The sequence below is a fragment of the Xenopus laevis genome, chromosome 9_10L (assembly GCF_017654675.1).
Source record: "Xenopus laevis strain J_2021 chromosome 9_10L, Xenopus_laevis_v10.1, whole genome shotgun sequence".
NCBI lineage: Eukaryota > Metazoa > Chordata > Amphibia > Anura > Pipidae > Xenopus > Xenopus laevis.
Window position 1 is genome coordinate 74287184 of NC_054387.1, and position 25673 is coordinate 74312856.

At 37.0% G+C, this 25673-nt stretch overlaps 1 protein-coding gene across 2 annotated transcripts in view; it reads left to right on the forward strand.

The window, feature by feature from the left end:
- Positions 1 to 25673, forward strand: part of xirp2.L (xin actin binding repeat containing 2 L homeolog) — an 89064-nt gene that overhangs the window by 63005 nt on the left and 386 nt on the right. For both annotated transcript variants that reach the window (XM_018235875.2, XM_018235876.2), the window contains exons 4-8: positions 9796 to 9885; positions 10815 to 10887; positions 13133 to 13242; positions 14268 to 23634; positions 25466 to 25596. In XM_018235875.2, the coding sequence (XP_018091364.1) occupies positions 9796 to 9885; positions 10815 to 10887; positions 13133 to 13242; positions 14268 to 23634; positions 25466 to 25557 (9732 nt within the window). In that variant the 3' untranslated portion in view covers positions 25558 to 25596. The remainder of the gene's footprint in view (positions 1 to 9795; positions 9886 to 10814; positions 10888 to 13132; positions 13243 to 14267; positions 23635 to 25465; positions 25597 to 25673) is intronic.

Consider the following 25673-nt stretch of genomic DNA (forward strand, 5'->3'; position numbering starts at 1 on the left):
GGTTACCAATACCACACTAATTTGCTGTTTATGCAACGTTAACCATCTATAGTTTATAGATTACTATTAGAGTACAAACACAGGCACCACTAGTAATAAATCTGGGTGCTTTGTATCCCACATTCAAATGAATAAATCATATGTTTTTAGATTTTTAGTTTTTATTTTGTCATGCAAAGAAAAAACGAGTCAGGTGTTAATTTTTTCAGTTTAATGAAGATTTTCGCTGTCAACAGAAAGTGGAAGTTTGTAGCGAATCTGTACATGCAGAAATTTTTCGCTCATCACTAACAACATGCAACTGATATATAGTATGTCAACCTTGGAAGATAACCTACAAGTAACATTTGCTTGTGCATTCATGGAAAATGAACCCTGCTTTTTTTTCTTTGAAGCGACTGTTGCAGAGCCCTTTATCCTTCATTTTTATTGCAGCCAAGTCTATCCATGGAGTGGTGTTAATATCATTTGTTATAAGTGTCCCACGTTGTGCTAATATATTCACTGTCATTATCCACCACGTTCCTAAAAGGCATTAATATGCAGGATAATTAATGCAATGATGAATGTGATTCCAACAAGAGCTGTTGGTTGAAATGTGTTTTTTTTCAGTGAAGTAACCTTTTCATCTTTTCATGCAATGTACACTTATTTTCTCATGGACTGCATAAATTCTTTATTTAAATGCAGTCTGACACACTGTATACATTCCCACATGGTGAAGATTTAAAACAGGGTGGGATACAGATGCATGTCCCACTCCCAATCCCACAGAGTCATTCTGACTCTTCTTTCCCCCTTTCTTCTGCATAGAGACCTGTAGCCACCCTCATGAATATGGCATTACCAAGTGCAGGAGAGGAAGGCATGTAGACATCATAAGACATGCAAGGTGCAGAGAAGTCAGACCAGTAGCAGAAGTCTTCTCTGTGTGAACACTAAAGGTGTTGATCTCTTGCATACTATGGGTTGTAAACCCCACTGTAACACTGTCCAAAAGTGCCCCCTAGTTTTCCATAAAAGTTGCCCAAAAAGATAATTATGAATGCAAGACAATTCGACAATAAGGATGTGACTGATCAAAAACTTCACTATAAATGCAAAATAATGACCAATAAGAATGCTGATTGCCAGCACTATGCCAGACATCTTGCTCTTTTCTTACATATAGAGATAATTATGTCATTTTTGTCTTCATTAAATTACACTAAAATCAGACATGCAGATAAAGAATAGACTGATTTATTTTTGGGAAACTGTACTTAAAGCTTCCAAATACAGTTACAGGAACAAAGAGCATGGAGATAGATTTACACAAATCAGCTGAGATTCTCATTGCAGAAATGTTTGCATTTTTAAGCAGTCGTTGACTGTAGACATTTGGAGGAATGTTTTTGAAAAGCTTTATAATCCTAATATGATTACACTCGTTTAAATAGTGATTAACCCTTTGCAATTAAGGGCCCTGAATTCCCTTCGCGTATGAAAGATACTGGGAGAACTGGGATTTACAGTGCAGTGCCTCCACCTAGCAGGCACTTGGGAGCACACCTCTGGAGGATTCCACTAGGAAATATAAATAACACAGTTGGAGAAACGATATAACTTTATATAGAAAAAGTTAAATCAAAGAAACTGGGCAATCTATTACATAGAAAACTTCTGCACTGGGAACCTATCTAACCCTCTAGTAGATATCCCATTGACTGTCTAACTAACACAGTTCCAATCAGTGCTGTAATGGATTAAATCAGTATAAATGAAATGTCCCTACCCAAAGAGCTCTTATTCTCCAAGTAACGCTATCTTTTCCCAAAATTACTTTTCCCTTTGGAACTTAGAAGCTGATCAAGACCTGTCCTCACAAAGGGGACACACTAGGGTTTCAACAGGCATCCAACAACAAGCTGCCTTGTCACACTCCACAGATCTGGCTCTGATCTGCTTCAGCAGGGGCTCCTTTATAAGCTCTATTTGTAACCCTGTGCATTTGGCTCCAAAGCAAGGCACTCCCCTGGGTCCTCCTCCTCTCTCAGGGATGCAGTAGGGTGCCCAGTCAATTGGATGGCTCTCCAGCCTGTAACTGAATGATGTCCCAGACAGAGACAACAGGGGAAGGAATTGTCAGATGCCCTACAGATTTAGTGTGCAATATTGCTGCTTGACTTCAGCTCCCAGCATGCCCAACCTTCACTATATCTATTATTCTGGGATTTGCAGTCCAGCAAGAACAGAGTAAAGTTGGTTGAGCATTTGCGGTTAAGCCGGTTTTACACCCCTTAAAGTCCCTCCTACTTTATAAAATGTCAGCAAGCCCAACACTGAAATAGAATGTAAACCCTCCATATCAGCTCAAAAACTTGTAGACTACAACGCATACCATTCTCAAGTGTTTCAACAAGGGTTAAAGTACAATTTATTCCATCAACCATAGAGAAAGATTCTAAAAGCAAAATATTAGTCCTCCAGGGTCACGGTCCAACTATTTTGAGGTTTTTCTACTGCTCCTACTGTTTATACTTTATATGTTAAAGAAATTAGTCCAGCACCCACAGTTTAGGTTTAAACGGCCTTTATTGGACCAAGGGCATTACAGCAACGTTTCAGACCAAATGGTCTTTTATCAGCTTGATAAAAGACCATTTGGTCTGAAATGTTGCTGTAATGCCCTTGGTCCAATAAAGGCCGTTTTATCCTAAACTGTGGGTGCTGGACTAATTTCTTTGCCAGTATTGCCAGTGGAAAGTGGCCATTGGAGGACGTGTACCCAGCCAAAGAAGGGAGTTGAAGTTGTGCTGACCACTAATCTGACATATACTTTATATGTTTGCATACAGTGGGATAAACTAAATAAGCTATAAATGTATTTTTCAAATATTACTGAATGTCTGTTTAATATGCCAATCTGTTAAAATGTCTTTTTAGGCATATGGAGACACAAGAAACTTTTTCTTTGAATTGAGCCTGTCACAATAAAATGCCTTTAGGTAGTTTCATACTGTCACAATCTGCCAAGCAAAAAGGTACAAATTGCCTGCCTGATCAGGTACACAAGCTGCCATTTTTGACAATGCATCAGTTTTTTGCTCCTTTTTAGCAATGAGGGGGTAGGACCTTTATTTCAGAGATGCTTAAAATATTCACTTTCTAAGACAGAAATTACTTCAATAGCCAACTTGTAAAATGTGATTTTTTTTCTTAAATTTCCAGTTTTAAATGAGCTATAGTGTCATTCTCCTTTACAGAACAAAGCTATTTGTACTCCTTAGGGATATTTTGAAAGGGGAAATATACCTTTCCCAAAATTAACTCTTTGGGTTCCTTTACAAAGACATCAGAGAAAAAGTTCAAGAGTGCACCGCTTGGTGCTCGTAGAGAAAACAATTTGCTCTGGGGTCTTGCTGCACCACGGTCAGTGACTCCTATTTGAGGTGCAAAAAGGCAGTATAACTAAAAAACTATAAATATTGATAAATGAAGACCAACTGAAAAGTTGATAGTTAAACAAGGGAAAGTACTGCATATCTATTTTGTACATTTATAAACCCCCCAGCTACAATAATTACTTTTTGTATAAGGGTAACTGATGATGCATAATCTTTTATAATCCTCCACTTGCTGCAAACCTGCCACTCCTGATGCTCTGCGTGACCACACATGGCCTGAGCTTCTGCCATAGTTTTTTCTCTAACCTACACCTGAATGCTCAATGTCCTTAACTGGCGCACAATCGCCTCAGGGGCTCTACCCCAATCAAATTACTTCTTGTCAGGACAACAAACTGTCCTTTCTCGCTAGCCTAACCTTCTATTGCTAGCTAGCTGTAAAGAATGGTCTGGCCACATTGTTCTGGTGCTGGCTCTAGATGATCCAAGGCCAAAGAGGAAATGTCTCAGTAAGGCACATATATAGACCTTACATAAGCTCCTGCAGGGGAATTCCCCTACAGACTAACCTTACCCAACTATTTCATTATGAAAAAAGTATGTTTACTACTTTACAAGAAGGCAGTATGAAATATAATGTGCAGGGCAAGGTGCAAAGTACACAAATTAGGAGTCAGCCACCACATTTGCACTCCAAAATGTAATGCGTAATAACTGGTGTCTTTCCCATGAATACAGCTCTGCCTATGTTAAATAGGCATATATTCATGAAGTGTGGGTCGGGGGAGGCATGTAGTCATCTCCCCCTGACCCCTTACCCATTTCCTTCCCATCCCCTAACTTCTGCAGGCAGTAAGAACAGTGCTGCTTTGCACTGACAGTATTGTGATTTGCACTTAATGCCAGCACTGTCCCTGCCACAAGTCCAAAGTGAACGTGGCAATACCTTTTCTAAAAGAAGTGACTTTATGGGATGACAAATCTCCTGTTGTACAGGTGTAATGTAGTAAGAGGGTCAAAGTTTGCCTTAGCTAATAACTCATTCCAGCCAACCAAGTGTTAGTTTTTAGTAAAATTTATAGGCTGCTAAAGTGGAATCCTATTGTTATTCTGAAATAGAAGCCTTTCACATTTTATGTACTACTATGACACTGCCTGCAGAATCTTTAAAGGGTAGAATCATGTTCTGTGAGACAGGAACGCTGGGACTGTTTGGTGGTAGGGTTGGCACCTTTCTAAAAGAATCTTCCGCCAAATGGGAGGGGGGATGAAAGGAGCTGGACCGTGATGTAATAGGGGCAGGGTAATGGCATTAATGGGAGAGAGCAACAACCATTAGAAGGATGCTGGTTATGGAACGAATTGGCTAAGAAAAAAAGTAAGATTGGGCTGGGCCGGGTGGCAACAGGGCTTGGGAGGTTGCACCCTTCAGTGAGCAGAAGAGCCCTGCTGGGACCAGTTTTCACTGACACCCTTTTGGGGCCCTGGAAACTTCTGCTGTGGAAGGACAAAGAACCTGCGCATCACTAATCATAACTCTTTGTGGCTTCGCAAAGCCAATGACAGTGGCCCTGAATAGGGGCCGAATTGGTCATATTGCACATCCAAGAGACACTGTAGAGTCAGGTATACCAATAATATTTAAAGTATATTGTGCCTCTATTTTCAGCATCAACCCAGCAAATAGGGTTTCTACCAAAAATTATAAGAAAATCAATTCTGGCAAAGCTCTGTTTCTCTAAACAAAATGAATCTGTTTCTTCATTTTTGGCCATCAATTCACAGCTAATTTGCATCAGTTCTTCTCATCAGTCAACCTTAATCAATTCAGATCTAGTGGTGAATGTAACTGTCAATAACTTGTTTATCTCTATCAAAAATGCATTTCTACTGCTTGTATAATGAAAAAGAGTTATTGCTGGTTATATATTAGAGGACATTACGCATTAACTATGTTTACATTAGCTGCATCCAGCTGTGTAGCAAAATTGTATGATTTGGCCCCACTTTCACTACTAGGACTGTATAAGGAGTGATAAAGAGCTTCATATAATTGACTTCAACCTCCCTCTCTGTGCTGCCTATGCTCTTCAGTTGGCCATACAGTCATGAGACCAATTGTTATATGGTATACAGAACAATAAACCATTAACATGAATAGTGATTAGAGAAACTGCCCATGTTTTGTTTTGCTGAGAAATTTACAAAATTAGCACCACAATTAATGAGTAGCGCAATTTATTTTGCGTGCTGCCCTCAAAATGTGTGTGCACGTACATGTGTATATTGCTTAGAGGGAACATTGCTTGAGAAGTGCAAAAGCACTCCGCTTACAAATGTCCAAGGACTGAGTGCACTCTCATACCTTCCAACTGCCCCATTTTTCGGGGGACAGTCCAGATTTTGACTGCTCAGCCCACAGTCCCGGATTTACTGAAATGTTTCTGTTTGATCTCTTGCACTGACGCTAGAAAAAGGTACAATGTTTCTGAAATATAATTAAATAAGAGGCTTTTGGCAGAGAGTCCAGAATACGCAGTACCTGTACTTAGATACATTAGTAACTATTTAAGCTAAGCAAAAATACAGAAGTAACTATTTATAATAAGCAGGTCTCTTGGGGAAAGTGTGACTTGAAGCTTAAAGGGCAATTTACCTTCATTTGCAAAACTATAATAACACATAAAACCTGACCCTAAAACCCCAAGAAATGTGTTCAAACCATAACCTGCCAAATTTTGTTAAATGGATGAGGTATTTACGGGGTATGGCCATAAAACGGGGGTGGTCAAAAAAATGTCCCCATTCTAAGATCTTCGCACAGCAGATCTTTTTGTTCCTCTTTCTGTTTTTCAGCTGTTGGAGGTCTGTACCTAGCACTTTATATTAACGGCAGCCCTATCATTACCACCTTTCCTATGGTGCAGGGCTTTATTTTGGCTTGTGCCTCTAGGTACTTCCTAACACCAAAATAAAAATGTGCCTAATAAATAATTCTAAGCAACTTTCCAATATACACTTATTATAAATATTCAGTGCTTTTAAAGTTATTTGTAAAAACAGGTGTTAAGTAAAGCAGCATTTGCCCAAATATTGGTTGTTACTTTTTAAACAATAATGCAATCAGGCAGGCACTCAAAGGACCAATCCTCCACACAGAAGAATTCTGTAGTTTATTCAGTGCTTATGGCTATGTACGTTTGTTTGGAGGATTGGTCCTTTGAGTGCCTGCCTTGATTAGTAAATGTCCCCTTTTTTTCAGACAGGTCATTCATGCAAAGAAAGCAGTAAGGATTTAATTTAGGACATTATCTCACGATTGGCCATACATGTACAGATATTGTCCTGCGAAGAAAGAGATGCAACCACAGTTTTCAAAGCTGTCAAATCACAGAAATGACCAGTATCTATTTATCTATGTATCTATCTATACAATAATATATGTCCAGAACATTTGCTTAATGCATTCAGACAGATTATTGTACAGAACCTTGTATCTGACAAATTATTGTATTGAAGAAGCACTCAATGAACCATTAAAATTTGTAATATTAACCTTTGGAAAAAACATATACCTATTTTGAAAAAAATCGAATCTGAATTTGCATATGCAGATTAGGGGTACGAAGGGGAAAACATATTGTACTTCCTTGTTTTGTTACAAAAAGTCATGTGATTTCCCTCCCGCCCCTAATTTATATATGCAAATTAGGATTCAGATTCCATTCGGCCTGGCACAAGGATTCGGCCGAATCCGAATCCTGCTGAAAAAGGCCGAATTCTGGCCGAATCCTGGATTCGGTGCATTCCTAATAATCATGATAGGAAAGAGACAAGCTTCTTTCAGTGATCACACAGACTAAGCCTGAAATAAATGTGAATATTTCATGAAAAGTAGGTAAAGCCTATAGTTCATCCTATGTTTTTCCTTAGAGACATTTATGCCTACAGACAAAACCATGATTTTTTTCATATTCTGAAGCATGTACTTTGAAAACCCTCTTCCACTTTTCCTTTTTTCTCTACAGAAAAAATCCTTTTTTTTTTGTTTTTAGTACAATATTGCTTTAACGGGGTTGTAAACCCAACCGTAACACTGTCCCACAGCACCCCCTAGTTTTCTACAGACATTGCAGAAATGCATAATTTTACATACAAGCAAATTCACTAATCAAAAACTATGTGAGGCATCTTGCTGTTATCTTACATATTTATTTAATTTTTTTTAAAAAATTATATTACACTGGAATCTAACAAAGAAAGGGAGGGATAATTTTAATGGATATTTTATTATGGGAAACATTTTTCTAAATAAAAAGTAATTTCACATGAACACCTGGCCTCTCCTCTTATAATAAACCCAGTGCTCCAGGAGTATAGGGAGCCGTCACCTGACCAGGGGGCACGGCCCTGAAAATGTTTTGTTGTTTGGCTGGACACAGTAAAAACAAGGGTTATCCGTGTTTATGCAGTTTAACCCATGTGCTTGAAACATTTTTTTAACCACACAAATTTCATGTTCAATCACCAATCACTAATTATAAATAGGGATGTACAGATGTGAAGGTGTATAAATATACACTGTCCTGAGCAAGACTAAAAAATGTGCTTTATAGCAGAAAAAAATGTCGTTGATTGTTTTAATGGAATTATTAATGGAATGCTGGAAAAGTTATCACAATTATTCCATAGGTTATAGTGGTTAATGCAGCAAACTATTGGATTTGTACAGACAACAGTTCGCTCATGCGTTCACATGAGGTGGCTCTTTTCATGCATTTGTCTGTAAGAGACCCCTAGGGTTAAATTGCAGTAAAAAAACAGGGAGGAAGATTGATTTACTTTCACATTTTAAAGTTTTTTGCACTTGATAAATCTTAAATATAGGTGTTTATGGAAACTAGAATTCATGATTTTTGCTGCAAAAAGCTTTAACCATGGTAAAAAACTTGAATTTGAAAGTTGATAATTCTGCCCCATACTCAAAAATAGTATTGATATTAGTAAATCAGTCTGCAAGCATATATTTCCTAACAGTTTTGTCAAAGAATTCTTAGTAGTGTTATGCTTTTGTTGCGGTAAAGTAACGCTGGCATGGAATTGTATTGTATCTCAATTGTACTATTATACACTGAAATTAAGTTGTGTTTTTCTTTCATGTCTCTACTGCATATCAGTGAGAAACTGTTATTGTCTGATTAAATTGAGCTTTCACCCAGCTTAGTAATTTAAAACAAAGCTTTAAATGTTTCTCACAATGCATCCCAAAGGCAGCGAATAGATGTGCTCACAAATTCCAATTTCAATTACTCTTCCATTGCATAATAACATAATACTTCTGAATCAAATCCCTAGTAAAGAATGAATGTGCCGACATTGTGCTACTTCACTGGGGCTTCGAAAACCTAAAGGGGAGGCATTCCTTTCTCCTTTATGCTATAAGGTGCGCTGTTTAACATTACTCACACTGGATACGGATTCTGGAAGCACAAACAAACTGGATGTTGAGGCCACAATGGGTATATGCTGTGCAAACATTATATTTTCCTGTGATATACAGTAATTGTACAAATCCTCCCCCAGGTCCCATACAGGCAGGTTCAGCCATTGCTTTCTTTAGAGGTACTGTGTATATGGATCGGTACCTTTGTTGGTGCCAGATGTTATTATTCTCTGTTGACTTTAGGGATGCACATAAGCCAAGATTCTGCCTTTTCCTGCAGGATTCGGCCAAAAAGCTGTGCGTGTATCACGGAGTACTCTTTCCTCCTACTCTCCCTAGTTTACTAGGTCGCCCACAACAAAAGGGGCTCCCGGTGTGGGTGAACATGTTGAGGTACACGCATGTGCATAATGAGCTAATGCCACAATGTGTGCGTGACTTGCTCCTGGTGCAGGAGAGCTCCTTACTGGTGCAGGTGACCTAGCACTGGCGGGGGATATATTTTTTTTTTTAAAGACCATTGTATCCCCCAACCAGTACTAGCCCACACCTCTGGTGGGGTTAAAAAAATAAATAAAGAATAACCAGTGCCCTTTAAGTACAGATTCAATATTTTGGTGCAAACATTAGCCTTGGTCCCAGTGACACTTTTTAAAGGGGAGTTGCATGCTCTATCTTGCTCTCAAGTACTTTAAGGGCATCTAAAGTCTGTTGCTTAACCCTGCTTTACCCAGAATTTACTGGGTTAAAAATCTCAGCATACTCCTACGTATTATTTTGGCTAAACCATGTAGCATCAAACACGCAACTTTCTTTTGTGATGCATAACAAGCTGATGCCATTTGCTAAGTGCCATACACCTTTTCTCACTTTTAATTTAGTTAATTAATTAATTTAATTTTTATTTTTGTAGATGTATTTATTTTTGAATCTAAATAAAATCTCTTCTAATTTTTGATTGTTAAGCAAACAAAAAAGAGCAAAGAAGTTACATTCACAAGCAGCAGCCATGCAGCAGAGCAAAGAACACAGTTTACAGCTGCCAATGCAGAACAGGTATGTGACAATGCAATATGTAAAAGCAACTATTGAAATAAAGAAGCACTGCACATAAGGTAGCCTCCTGCACATCAGTATTCGATATTTGTCTAGTGAATGTGTTCTCATTTATCTGGAGCATCCCACTAATTTTATCCTGTGTGTCATTAGCAAAAGCATGTAACCTCTGCTGCTCCAATGAGAACCACAAGGGGGCAGTGTCAGGGACATGAAAAATGCACAAGGCCAGAGTAAAGTCAGCTGCTACATATAAACGAAGCGCTGTAAGCGCCATCTTCATGAATAGTGATGAGCAAAATCTTTTTCCAGGTTTCGCCATAAAAAAAACGCACATGCCCGAAAAATGGTTGTGCCTCAAAAAATGTGTTGCCCATTAACTTCAATGCATTTGGCAAATTTGTCCCCGTTTTGCGAATTTTCATTGAAGCGAAACGGTTCGCCCATCGCTATTCATGAAACTCCCTGTTCTGAGAAGTGTCCAGGTTAATAAACAATGCCAGACTGTGCACCAGTGAGACTTACTGAACTGCTCCCTAACCTTTGATCCATCGCTCTCTATAGAGGCCATTGATTACAGATGTCTTTTCATCCTATTACCATCTCTCCTGTCAGTAGCCCCCCCTCCAAATCACTGAGATCTTTTTCTGAAACAGCCAAGGTATTAGGAATCAGGACCTGATTTACCTGTTTTATATACGTTTTCATTAACTCTTATATGGAAGCACCTGCTCTCAATTTACTCTGCATTTCTTCTTTCAAGTGGTTAACTTATTTTGTTAATTATTTGTATGCACTCATTCTTAGAAACCCTCAAGAAAATATTTCTAAAACTAGTATTTCTGTAAAGTCTCCTTTCGATATTTACTGAAGCTTGGTGTCTGCTAATAATGCTATTTTTTTAAAATGCCATCATTTACTTTACTTAGGTTTCTGTGCATCAGCAACAGGCCCAGGAGACAAGCACAGCATCTAATTATAATCAAGAAGCTGATGAAGTAGGTAAGAATACTGCTTTACATTTGTTTGGAAAGGTTACATAGCTTAAAGCACTGGAGTAGTAAATTCAGATCTTAAATTTGACATGTAAGTATACTACTGATCAAATTCATGTTAACACAAACTCTTCCGTTAATAAATAAACTCCATTGTCTGTATGATCTCTGTACTGTAAGCATAAACTGTATGTAGTATAGCAACAATGGATTGGATTAGGTGTAGCAACAATGGATTGGATAGTCTACTAAAAAGTAATTGAAACATTAAATAAACCTATTAGGATTGTTTTGCCTACAATAAGGATTATCTTAGTTAGGTTGAAGTACAACATACTGTTTTATTATTAAAAAGAAAAAAAAGAAATCATTTTTAAAATGTTGAAATATTTGATTAATAGTCTATAGAGTCTATAGAGATGGCCTTCCCATATTTTGAAGCTTTCTGTACAATGTTTCCCATACCAACTTTTAACTAGAAAATAGTGAATTTTAGTTTTTTGTGCCGGCGAATACATTTGCAAAACTGCTGCAAAAATTCGCCAGCAAAAAATCCGCCTCCTCGAAAAAATGGGGATGCGCGTCAAAATAGTTGAAATGATTCGAATGGTCATTAACTTTAATGCATTTGGCCAAAATAGGCACGCGTATAACAATTTTCTCTGGCGTCGAAATTGACACTCGTCAAAATAATTGACGCCCATTGACTTTAATGTGTTTGCAAATTTTTCGCCGTTTCGTGCCAAATTCGCCCATCACTAGAAAACCACGCAACTTAATGGTAAAAAAAAAACTATCTATGCTTATGGTGGAATATCCTTTCTGATGTTTTGTGGCCTGCAAGAAAAGTTAAGACTTTTTTTATGTTGAACTTGTACAGTATATGTTGTGTAGACATTTTTTTTTTATTTATATAGTCCAGTTGCTCTTATGCAAACTTTTTTTTTGTAGTAGTAGTAGTACTAGTATTGGTAGGGTTCCCATATCATTATGTAGATGTTCACAGTTTCTGTTTGTTTCTGAAAGCTCCAACCAAGTTTACCATCTACAATTATTCCTAAACCATTTCCTTTCCTTCACTAATTTGTATGAAGTAATGCCTTTTAAACTATGTCTTGTTACTAGGTGTATAATTTACATGTATCCACAGAACCTCACCTGCAATAGTCTGCATGTTTATGATATAATTATGGAGTTGCCATCTGTAATGCCACTGAATAAAAACATTAAAAAGGACCAGATCTGACCCCTATGCTCATTTAGAAAAGTCCTTTTTTCACCCGGCCATTGATGTTGATGTCTGAGGTCTATTTAATGGTGTATAGTGCCCCAGCACTCATGAACTACTGTATGAATGAAGGAAACAGCTGAGGAAAATAAACTTGGAAATAAAAACCTCTGTAGGCAGAAAGAAAAAGAATACTTTCACTGACCACTACATTTTTTGATATATGGCCCTGTATACTGTACAGTACAATTGCATAAAACGTAAACATTAAGGGGATTTTTTACTAAAACTCAAATTTATCTCATATTTTTATCAAACCAAGCTCGACCAAATTCCCATCCATGATTTTATCTTATTTATAAATAAAAAGATTTGGGTCGAAAAAACTCAATAAAATCAAGCAAAAACTTGAATCGTAAAATTTTTCAGCTGTGACTCCCAAATCACTTGATTTTTTTCAGTTTATTGCTTGATAGCCTCAAATTTTTCAGATTATCCAAAAAATCCCAGCACAGATCACGATATCTGCAAATTGTAAAAGGGCCATTGTCTTAAACAAGTTTGAGATGGCGGATTTTCAGATTCTGACTTTCTGATTCCTTCTGATTCTCAAAAAAAAAATTTTTTTTCCACTAAAAATTCAAGTCTTTGCCCAAAAAAACTCGACCAGAGGAAATCGAGGTTTAGTGACTAACCCCTCTTGTTTCAACCATGTTCACATGTTAAACTATACCTCACTTGTCAGGTTGCTCCCAATTATTCGTAGTTAGAGGATGACTGCATATTTGCAAGGCCCTTGAGTTCAAGATACAAAGCAGGACGGCATTTACCAAATAGGTACCCAAGGGCTAGTGCCTAGGGTGTCAGTTCCAGGTGGGTGGCCCTCAGGTACCTATATGGTAAATGAACCAAAAGGACCTTAATGGATACCTAATGTGAAAGAAGACTAAACAAACCATTATCCTAGCACAATTTAAGCTTCACTTTTCTTTTTTTCCCCTTCTGTTTACATACAATTTTGAAGAAATACCAAAGATTTCAACACAAGTTCTCAAAGAACAATTTGAAAAATCTATCAAGGAAAAAGGAGCTAAGACTCATTTAAGCACGGGTTCACAAGCAAATCATTCAAAGGTATCTAACAAACCTCTATATTGTGTTTTTCCTTGTACTATTAAAATAAATATATACAAAGGGTTTTGTTTTTATCTAAAATAAAAAGTTTTAGTAGCCCTTGTTTAGGAGTTAAAGGACACAGGAAGTTAAACGCACTAGGGGTGGTCATATGTTAGGCACCACCTCAAATCTTCATCTCAGGCCAGTGCGCCTCTTATACAAAGTATTCACCTTCCCAGGGTGCTTGATTTAAAAGCTGTGTGTTGCTATTTTTGTTCTAAAGTAGCCCTTGAGTAGGCTTGGACTGGACACATTAACAGTATAGCAGTTCAGGCAAGCTTTTGTGTATTGTCCATGCATCAAGCACATGCCAAATCAGCTCAAGTTATTGGAAAAGTTAGGGTGAGAGGAGAGGTGCTATAGATATCTAATATCCTGTGGCTGGTTACACTGTTTTAATATTATCCCAGTATTGTAATGTTAAGAAAATTAAAAAGAACTAATGTGCCTAGATTTTCTTTAATGTTATTAAAGTTTAAAGTCTACTTATTCAAAATCAAAAGCATTCAGCTGTTAAGTATAGTTTGCAGCATTTTCAGACTTCATGGAATCCCAAGGGGGCACATGAATCTAACCCTGTTTCAGAGAATGGTTTTAATTCATGAAAGTTAAAATTGGAATATTGGGAAGTTACCGTGGAACATAAACAAGGTGAATTTTTGAGAAATCACTTAAAGAAATGAGAGGGCCATAAACAATATGGTCAAGTTGTTCAACTTGATGAAATTCAGAAAAAGAACATGAGCAGTTGTCGATATGATTGTAAAAGAGGGGCTTTAAAAAAATGAACTAGCTCATATAATTAATAAATAACATTTGTTTTGAAACCATATAAAAAAACCAAACGTATTTTGGTGTTATAAGCATCTTCTGAGAGTTGTAGTCTAAAATTTGGGGGGGGGGGGGTACATGAATCTTGTGCCCTGGTTTTCAATTTGATTTTATTACATGCAAATGAAAATTGTGTATCTTATTCCCTAAAGATCTATAATGAGCATCCAGAATTTGAGTGGCCAGTGGTAGCTAACATCCATAGCAACTCAGCAAGTATAGTCCAAAATACAGTGACTGAAGAGACAAGCATGCATACTACATCCTCTGATTATCTCACTTCAGCTACATTTGGAAGTTTAGAAGAGTTTCCTCCTCCTCCACCTCCTCCAGATATTTTAGAGACGGAGGAATTGGCAGATTTTTCCCAGTCCCCAGAGCCCCCCAGCTATGCAGAACAGCAAACATGTGCCATGTCCAAAGAATTATATTCCAAGCAAAGGAATCTTTATGAGTTAAAACGTTTATACAAACATATTCATCCAGAAGTTAGAAAGAACTTACAAAAGGAATTTTACAATGAAGTTACTGATATTGTTGCCAGTAAGGGTGAACAAAGTGGTGTGGTTAAAGGAGATGTAAAACAAGTTAAGTATGCATTTGAAAATCCAACGGGTAGTCCTCAGAAGTGCCTTAGCCCAGAGAGAGAAAATCTAGAATGGGATGAAATTCTAAAAGGTGAAGTGCAATCAATGAGATGGGTCTTCGAAAACCAACCTTTAGATTCAATTAAAGATGAATCCCCAGAACCAAGCCATATCAAACGTATTGGAGAGCAAGAAATCATTGCAGGAGGTGATGTGAAATATGCAACATGGATGTTTGAGACAAAACCAATTGATGCTTTGGGTATGGATATTTCCAGTGCAACAGAAAATACAGAAAAAGTCCCTGATCTTGCAAGGGGTGATGTCCGGACAGCAACCTGGTTGTTTGAAACTCAGCCACTAGATTGTATGAATAAAATTTATAAGGAGGAAGACTTATCTAATACATTGCAAACCACTGAAGACATTAAAGGAGGGAATGTAAAGTTAGGAAAGCATTTATTTGAAACTACTTTTCAAAGTGAAATCAGTTCAGTAAGACTAAGCTCAGAGCTTGAGGAGTGTAAAGGTGATGTTAAAACGTCAATAAAGGAATTTGAAACTGAACCGAAATATGTCTTAAAAGATAGTTCAGGAAAAATGCTAGAAATTAAGACTATTCGGAGAGAAGATGTAGAAAAAGGAGACGTGAAAACAGCAAGATGGATGTTTGAAACCCAGCCTTTGGATGCAATCAACCAGGATGAAGTGCAAGTTAAAGTTGTTCGGGGCATATCACTGGAAGAAAACCTCACAGGTGGTGTAGGAAAAGCTAAGTGGTTATTTGAAACTCAGGCTCTGGATACAATTAAAGAAGTAGAAAGCTCTATCACAGAAAAAGAAGCCATAATTGGTGCTGATGTGTTCCAAAAATGTTGGATCTTTGAAACTATTCCAATGGACATGCTGAAAGATAATGCAAATGAAAAGCCTATGCAAGGTGAAGAGATAATAGGAGGGGATGTTAGTAATGCTAAAAATTTGTTTGAAACAGTACCAATGGATGAACTTAAGGAAAATGCTGAAGTGGGCAAACTAAAACAAGTAGTAACCATGGATGATGAAAAAGGTGATGTGCGCCATCAAAGATGGGTCTTTGAGACAAAACCACTTGGAGAAATAAGAGAAGACTACAAAGAGCATATCCGAACTATTCAACTTGATGAAATCCATAAAGGAGATGTGATCAGCTGTAAGAATGCCTTTGAGAGTGGGGATTTAACAAAAAGCGAATTAACATATAAAATTGCAGTTGAAGATGTTGACAAGGGCACAGTAAAGCTTAACAGAAAACTTTTTGAAACAACTCCGCTCTATGCAATTCAGGATCGTTTTGGACATTATCATGAGATCCAAACTATCCGCAAGGAAGAAGTTGTAAGAGGTGATGTACGAAGCTGTCAGTGGATGTTTGAAACTATACCCATTGATAAATTTCGAGAAAGTCTTGAGAATTATCAGATTATCAAAGGTATATCTTCTGAGCAAATACAATCTGGCGATGTTAAAACAGGTAAATGGCTTTTTGAAACACAGTCTCTGGATTCTATTAAATATTTTAGCAATGCAGAGGATGACAAAATAATTACAGAAAACAAAACTGATATTGTTAAAGGAGATGTCAAGATGTGTAAATGGCTATTTGAAACTCAGCAAATGGAAGATCTTTATGACAAACAGGATAAAATGTCAGCCAATGTAGACATTCAAAGTGGGGATGTTAAAACTTGCACATGGTTGTTTGAAACACAGCCTCTAGACTCTATACATGATGAATCAGAAAAAGCAGAGACTATTGACCAAAAGAATATTCAAGGCAGAGATGTACAAAGAGTATGCTTTCTTTTTGAGACAGAAAATTTAGACAACATACAAGAAGAAAGCAAAAGGGACTTTAAAAGTGTTGTTGAAATTGACATACAGTCAGCTGATGTATCATCCATGAAATACATTTTTGAAAACCAACCTTTAGATAAAATTTGTTCAAATTCTGATGAAGTGGTGCAAAAAATAAAAACAATGAAACAAGAGGATCTGCAGAATGGAAATGTTCTCAGTTGCAAGTGGCTGTTTGAGAATAATTCTATTGATGAAATTAATGCAGACCAAGTGAAAAACAAATCAGAATTTGCCGTTACTGATGTGCAAGGTGGCAATGTGAGAAAAGGATGTTTCATCTTTGAGACTTTTTCATTGGATCAGATTAAAGATAACAATTCTGAAGAGTCCTTTACAAGAACAATTGATGAAGAAGAGATAATAAAAGGAGATGTGAAAAATTATACTCTGATGTTTGAAACACAACCTTTATATGCTATTCAGGATAAGGAAGGATGTTATCATGAAGTGACTACTGTGAAGAAGGAGGAAGTATCTCATGGTAATGTTCTAGGAACAAGGTGGTTGTTTGAGACTAAGCCCTTGGACTCTTTTCAGGATTCAAATAAAGTTTATATCATAAAATCTGTTACACAAGAAGATATTCAGAAAGGAGATGTCAACTCTGTTCGATATCGTTTTGAAACCCAGTCACTAGACACAATAGCTGAAGACAAAAACAGTACACAAACAGTATTCCGTACAATCGAAGATGTTCAAGGTGGTGATGTTAAGGGCAATAAAGAACGGTTTGAACAGGAAGATGATTCTAGCAAGTATGTTAGAACAGTTAGCATAAGAGAAATTAAGCAGGGCAATGTTAAAACATCTACATGGTTATTTGAAAAACACTCTGTTGATGAGATTCATGGAGAGGATTATCAAAATATAAAGACTGTGAGAAAAGAGGACATTGATACAGGGGATGTGAAAGAAGCGGTTTGGCTTTTTGAAAATCACAATTTAGATTCACTGAAAAAAGATGAAAATGTTAAAGAAATAGAAAGGGAATCAATCCCACATGCTGATGTTCGAACTACAACATGGCTGTTTGAAACCACACCTTTATATGAATTTAATGAACACACAATAGAAAAACAAGATATTATTGGAAAAAACATCCAGGAGACCTTAAAAGAACTTTATAGCCAGAAAATTGTAGAGTCTCATGGCATTATTTTGGAGGCAGATGAGATTGGTGATATCCATATGGTCAAGTACCAGCTAAAGAATCAGGACTCTCCAAAAATACAAAAGGAAGAAATGATAAGGGGTGACCTTCAAAGTATTATGATGAATTTATTATCTGAAAACTCCTCCACAAACAGAATGATTATGTTAAATGATGAGGAAAAAGGCAATGTTAGCTTAACAAAATCCCAGTTGTTTAACAGAACTCAGGATATTCATGAACAGAGAGAAGATATTAAAGGAGGTGACATACAAGATACAATTAAGAACCTTCTTAATATTCAGAATTCTTCAAAACAAGGAATACTTATACAAGAAAGTGAAAAGGGAGATATTAAAATGACCGTTTATTCTCTTCTTAATCAAAGTGACAAGAACACAGTGCAACGCGATGAAGTAATAGGAGGTGACATAAAGCGCACAGTATCTAACTTAAAATCCTCTGGAGTGTCCAGTGAAAACAGAGAGAAAGTTCAAATTGAAGACTCAGAGAGAGGTAATGTGCAGTTTTACACTACGTGCATTGAGTCAGGAGCATTAGATTATCTAAGACAACTTCAGAAATCAACAGATGAATCTGTTGAGGAAAAAGAATGTGAAGAAATAATTGGAGGTGATGTTGAAGGTACCAAACTGCAGCTTAAAAGGCAGCATTTTCAAATTGAACACACTGTTGATGAAACTGATATCATCCCAGGAGATGTATATAATACAGTTAAGGTTTTCATGACTGAGCCAGAGCATAAATCTTTTGATGTAAATAAAGAGGAAGTTGTAAAAGGCAATTTAAGAGAAACTCTAAATTCACTTAGCCAAGCTATAAATCAGACAGTGATTGTACAGAAAGAGGAGATTATTAAAGCTGATCTCCCTGCAATGCTTAAATCTCTCAATGAATCACAGTATCAAATGAGAGATATAGAAAAGGCTGATGTCATCCCTGGCAACGTTCAAGGAACAATCAATTCTCTGGAAAAAGCAGTAAACATGAAGCCAGAGTTTGTTAAGAAGGAAGTTGTTCATGGAAACCTTGAAGCTACTATAAAGTCTTTACAAGAAGCTCAAAATTATGTTAAGCAAGTAGAGAAGGAAAATGTAATATCAGGCAACATAGATACAACAATGAAAAACTTTCTAGATGTGCAGGGAGATGTCAAAAACAGCATAAAGAGTTTCAAGCCGCCATCTCCAAATGTCCAATGCCAAGAAGCTAAAGTGAAAAACACAAAGAAAAGCAGTCAGCAATCAAAAGAAGAAACACTCTATAAAACAGAAACAGATGCGTCAAGTGGGGAATATATCACTGCAGGTCGTGATGACCAACTCCAGAGTTTGGTAACTGACTGTAAGAACCAACAAAGCATGAATGCAGTGCAAAAAACTAAAAATGAGACACAGAAAATCCTTGTTAATAATGTCAACTTGGAATGTGGTGGAAACAAAGTTTTGTGTCAAAAAGTGGCTAGCAAAGATTCAGTCTGCAGTGCAACTGAAAGCAAGTTAAAAATGAAAAAAACAGCCTGGAAACAGCAAAACGCCATATCTGGCACTCAGTCTGCAGAACTAATTTCTGGAGAGAAAAAATGTTTACTTCAAGGATTTAGTGAGGGTCATAAAGAAAAAACACCTACAGACACAATTAATCAAAGCAAGGTGATGCAAAACGAACAAATGTCCTCAAGTATTAATACTTCCAAATCCACTGCATCACAACAAGCTATCAATGTGATTAATGAAAGCAGATATCAAGTAGCTGATCATGCTCACAGACAAGTGGCAAACCAACAGACACAAATTACGCAATATTCTGTGAAGAATCTTGCAAAGAATCAGGTGGACATTCAACAAGCAGAAGTTTTAGATTCTATCAATAATAATATTGAAAACACAGAGAAAATGAAAATGCCAAAAGAAATTAAAAACATTGAGAGCAACAGTCTAAAAAATAAATCTATGGAAGAGGTCACAACAAAAAGGAAATTTGGATCATCCAAATCAGATCATCATTTGCAAATGAAAAATAATCCACATGCTGCAAATATGAGAAAATCAAAAGAGAATCCTGAAATATATTCTCCAACTCCTCCTCCTCCTCCACCACCAGTAACAGAACCATTAGCAGCTCAGCTTCCTTTACCCCCACCTCCACCACCTTTACCTTTAATGAGGACAAACAACGAGTCTGAGCATTTTCCTTCACCTCCTCCACCAGTAACTGATAAACTGGATAATGAGATTTTTCCACCAGTTGCACCAGTTACTCCACCACCACTCATAGACCACAAAGAAATTGTCAACAAAAAAGTAAACTTTCAGCCAAATTATGAGCAGAAAACTCAGCTTTTTTCTAATAACTATTCCATAAAGCAGTCGGGAACAAAGCAAAAAAGTGTGAAGAATGAACAAGCTATAAAATATTCTGAGAAACAGAATGTACCTCCAAAGTCTAGATTACCTGTCTTTCAGCATAAAGTAGAAGATATGACAGTCACTAATAAAAATAAGAGTAAGCAATCAACAACCTCAGAATACGTCCAAAGTTTTTCCGCAACTCAAGTTTCTGAACAACAAAGAAGGGTCTATGAACAAGGAATAATTACTCAAGGAGCATCATCACCCACGAAAAAAGTACATATGCCACAGACAATATCTCCAATATTAAAACCTGAAACTGGAGCAGTGAAATCAAATGTGTCAGATGAAAAAGTTTCTAACACCAGTCTGCAAGACATTGATCAACTAATGTGTGATCAAGAACTAGAGAAAATTCATAATGAATCCTTTAAAACAAAGGAAACATATTTGCCACCAATAATATCCCCAGGATTAAAAACAGAGAGTTCTCCGACAAAATTCAACATACAACAAGGAATTACTTCAATAATTAATCAACAAAATATTTCTCAAGCAGAGGTCACAGTTTCCCACCATGTTCAAAATATTCAAAACAGTGACATAAATGTACATGATTTTGATCAAGCCATATGTGACCGTGAAATAGAAAGAATTCATGAAGAAACTTTAAAACCCAAGAAAAAAATATTTTTTCCACCAAAATCATCCCCATTTTTGCAACCTGAAACACCACCACCAAAACCTAAAACCTATGTAAGAAAATATAAAACTCCTTTAATGATCGCAGAAGAGAAATACCGTCAGCAGAAAGAAGCAGAAGAAATGGAAAAAAATAAAGGGAAGACATTGTGCCAGGGCATTAAGGCAGAATTGACTGAATCTCACATTGTACAAGCTACGGCAGAGTCAGAAGTAAACATTTCTGTTAAGGAAGATTCACAAAATGTAACAGAGACAACCACATGTAATTTACATCACACCAATGATTCAGTACCTCCTGTGCATGCTAGTGAATCGAAAACATCTTTTTTGGAAAGCCAAAATCTATCAAACCAAAGCAAACAGAAAGTGATTGACTTATCAAGTACAAATATTAAATCAGATCAGGAACCTTCTATAGCCCAAAGCGCACAAGTTAAACATGACCCAAGTTTACAGATACAGAAAAAATATAAAACAACTCAACATACTAGTGAACAATATGTTTCCAACAAATTTGAAGGTTCAGACAATGTAGAGCAGTTCAAAGAACCCAGTTTTCAAAACGTTGTTCCTAGTCTTCAGAGCATGCCCCTCAACAAAAATGTAAAGAATGTGATAATGCCTGCAAAGCTAATAAAGGATGTAACCAGTGCTGAAAATAAGATACAAATTGACAACAAATCCCATCTTACCAAGCAAGAATGGGCTAAAGAGAGCCATAGGGTACATTTCAATGAAACTAGCTCACAAAAGTCAGTTTTCCAAAGCACAAAACAAAAAGAACAAGATGCATCACTGACAGCCAGTGCTCAGTCTGATGCGAAGGAGACAAAAAAAGTAGAAAGCAAGAATAAAGTAATTTCCTTAACTAGAAGCCAGGAGCGTGTCCAAAGTCCAATAATATTTAAAAAACTCAAAGTGAAAAAGGAGCAGAGTAACACAGATAGTAGTTCAACTCAAATTAAAAAACTTGAAACATCAGAAGAACTTTCTGGTCACCTGCAGAGACAGTTAAAATCTCCAACTCAGAAAGGCCTGGTTCTGGAAAGCAACATGACAACTCAAAATATTGTTAAAGATAAGCAAGTACATGAAAGAGAAATGGCAGAAAAGAAAAAAATCTTGCAATCAGCTCAGGAATCTGTAAGCAAAAAGGAAAACAGTTCAATTGATGTAATTGAGTGCATACGAAAGTGTGAGGAACTTCAAGAAATTATAATAAAAATAAATGCATTTGAATCAAACACACAAACCTTAAACAATGACACATTTACCACTTTCCTTAATATTATCCCTGTGTGGTTAATAAGTGAAGAAACAAAGAAAGTCCTAACTGAAATGACAACATCCAGCAACCTAGATTATATTCAAGAACAATTAACTCACATTAAGAACAAAACAGTGGATATGCAGTCGTACTTTGAAAGAAACATACATTCAGCTATAAAATCATCTACAACTATGAAAAGCAGAAATGAGGCCAGCACTCACAGTGGAATAACCCAAAAACAAATCAGTACTGTCTCCAAAAAAGTAGAGAATTCCAACAATATAGTTCAAGAGAAATCTAAACGTAATAATGACGTTAGCAGAGTATTAAGTGATATCAGACAAACAGAGTGCAGATCTTGTTCTCCATCTTTAAAAACAAGGTCTCCATCACCAACATACATCACAATTGAATCCACAGCGAGACGCACAGACTCACCTCACAAAGAAAGGCCACAATGTGCATCTCCTCTTCAAAAAGAAGCACCTCCACCCCCACCAAGATCAGTAACACCCAAAATGTCAACTCGTTCAGAGCAGCTTGCTAAACTAAAAGACACAACTGCAAAGTTATCTCAAGGAACACAGGCTCGGGCTGTCACACCAATTCCTGTAGTAATTGAAAAAAAGTGTGAAATTGTACATTCACCTGCTACACTAAGAAGGCAACTCAAAATTGAAAGCCATGCCACAGAGACAATATGTACAACACCAATTCCTACAAATGAGGATACTGTCAGCACAGTAGGAGAGAAAAAAAAAGTATACGAAGAATCCAAAAAATCAGAAGTACAAAAATGTCATTCTCACCAGGAAACCCAACACATTCCAGAATGGCTAGGGCAAGAAATGGATACACGCAGTGGTGACATCCCCAAAAGTCATGTATTATCCACAAGAGAAAAAACTATTTACACAAAAGAAAAAGGAAATTCTTCTGAAAAATTAAAATGTCAAAACAAAGATGAATCAAACAAGGCTGAAGCTGCAAATATTCATTTTAAAACAGACCAAGGTAAGTTCCAAAGTGAACAAAGAAAAACAGTGCAACATGTTAAACAGAAATCTCAGTTAGAGTTCGAAGAGATTAAATCACAAGACGTTGTTAAAGGGAAATCTAGAAATGTTCCCATAAAGCAAATAAAAGATTTCAAGGATAATGTATCAAAGCAAGTGTTTGTTAACAGGAAACATAGAGACGACGTGTTCAAACCAATGGTACATTCTGAAACAATATCTATTGCTGAACATGTTTCTGGTGTAGATACAAGGGAAATCAAAACAGAAAGGTCAAGAATACCACCAAAGTTAGAAACCATAAAGCAAGAATTTGAGTTCAAGCATGCACCTCCAACCTATGAAGATGTCATATCTGGTCACATGTTGGACATTTCTGCTACTGAGTCACCAGATGAAATACTGAAGAATTTTCAGAAGACATGGGAAGAAAGTGAAAGAGTGTTCAAAAGTCTTGGCTACTCTGTTTCGGACACTTCTGAGATGAGAAGTAGTTACCATCAAGAAGAGTATATCACTGGTAAATAGGCATGTTGGTCATGATGGATGGAGTGTTTACTAACCCAACTATATTGATACTTATGGAATTTGGAATGAACTACTATAGCACAAGAGTAACAATGAAAGACTGGTGTTTCTGTTTTAAACTCATATTACAACTATTTCAAGTCTGATTAATGGAAAGAGTGCAGTTATGCTATAATATGAGTATTTTACTAACCTTGATAAGTGTGCTCAGAATTACATGATGAATTTATTGCATTAACATATAATTAATTTTATAAGTACTAACTGAAAACGTTATATTTACTTAAATACAAACAACAGTATTCCAGGTGTTTCAGATAAAATCATGACTGCACGGCACAAATGGTTTTTTTGCACAGGAATGTTACAAAAGATACTATAATGTTTTTTCTATAATACTTTTTTATGATCAGCAAAGATTTCAAATATTAAGGGCTACGGGTAAGTTCCTGGAAACTTTTATTTATCTTTGAGTTGAAAGTTAATTCTGTCTTGCTGGTCCAGGGCCAGCATGGCAGTTTTCCAGGCAAGTTAACAGATCGTAATGCAAAGAGTTTTCCAGGCAAGTTAACAGATGGTAATGCAAAGAGTTGACCCAGACGGAATGTCTCCATTGCCTTTTCCAGAACATTACTAAACCCCTACCTGAGGTGGGCAGTGCTTACACACAGCCCTATGTAGCGGCAGAATTTTCAGGGTTCTTGAAAGTCATGTATTATCCACAAGAGAAAAAACTATTTACACAAATAGTAGAGAGGGGCATTGCTCTTGATGTCCAGTTGCTTTAGACTTTAGTCCTGGATGAACAAAAACATTCAAAGTCAAAGTAAACTTTATTGTCTTCTCAGCAGTATAGGAATACACAGTGAGACGAGACGACGTGGCTCCAGCTAACAGGGCCGCACCGCACGGGCGCCCTAGGCAAGCAAGCTTAGCGCGAGTGCACATGTGCAAATTGGCGCTTGCGTGCGGTCCCCTCTCTGCCCGACCGTTTCTGCCCTTTTCTTCTTTCTGCGCTACTGCCAATTAGCGCATGTGCGGGAGTGCAGAAAGAAGTAAAGGGCAGAGAGAGACGGGCAGAGATGGGAACGGACTGGGGGTAGGCAACAGAAGAGGTACGTGCCTGGCGCCCCCCCAGCTTTGCACCCTAGTCACGTGCCTACTCTGCCTACTACTTGGCCCGACCCTGCCAGCTAGTACAGATATCAGAGTGTCTCTGATGTAGTCCAGGTGTGTAAAGTAAAAAAGTGTAAAACAAAAGTTCACAGTTCAGGTGTGTCTGGAATGAGTTGAGGAGTCTAATAGCTTGTGGAAAAAAGCTTTCGTGCAGCCTGGTTGATCCTGCTTTAATGCTGCGAAAGCTTCTGCCAGATGGGAGCAGCGTGAACAGTCCGTGTGAGGGGTAGATATAGACATAGACATATTTTCATAGACATACTTTGAAAAAAAAGTTGCTGTATGTATATCTGCTTGGATCTCTACATATAATAAAGCATGGCATATTCAGGAATAAAAATAAGTAAGTCAGACACATTCTGATTCTACTGTGTATTCCAATTAAATACATACAATATATTTAGTGCGGGTATATACAGTAAGGTGCGTATGAAGGGATAGATTCAGCTTTCAGACTCATTAATTTGGATCTTGCTCTATTATTCATACCAGATCTATATTTACTCAAATAAATTTGCACATCTCTTTTGCAATGAGGTGCATGGGAGTGATTTCCCAGTGGAATTAACAAATACCTTTAGCATGTATTAATTTGTATTAATTATTTCTAGAAAATCAGTAAAAATATTTTTTTTTCTTGTGAATAGAAAACGCATCTGGACAAGGACATTTGCATTATTTGTCAAAAGAAGGTTTATCCAATGGAATGCCTGGTAGCAGACAAGCAGATCTTTCATAATAGGTGCTTCTGCTGCAGTCATTGTAGTCATAAATTAAGGTAAGTAATAACATGTCAATATACTGAAAGCACCAATTAAGCTCAGAATCAATTTTTGTATTAAGATATCATGTACT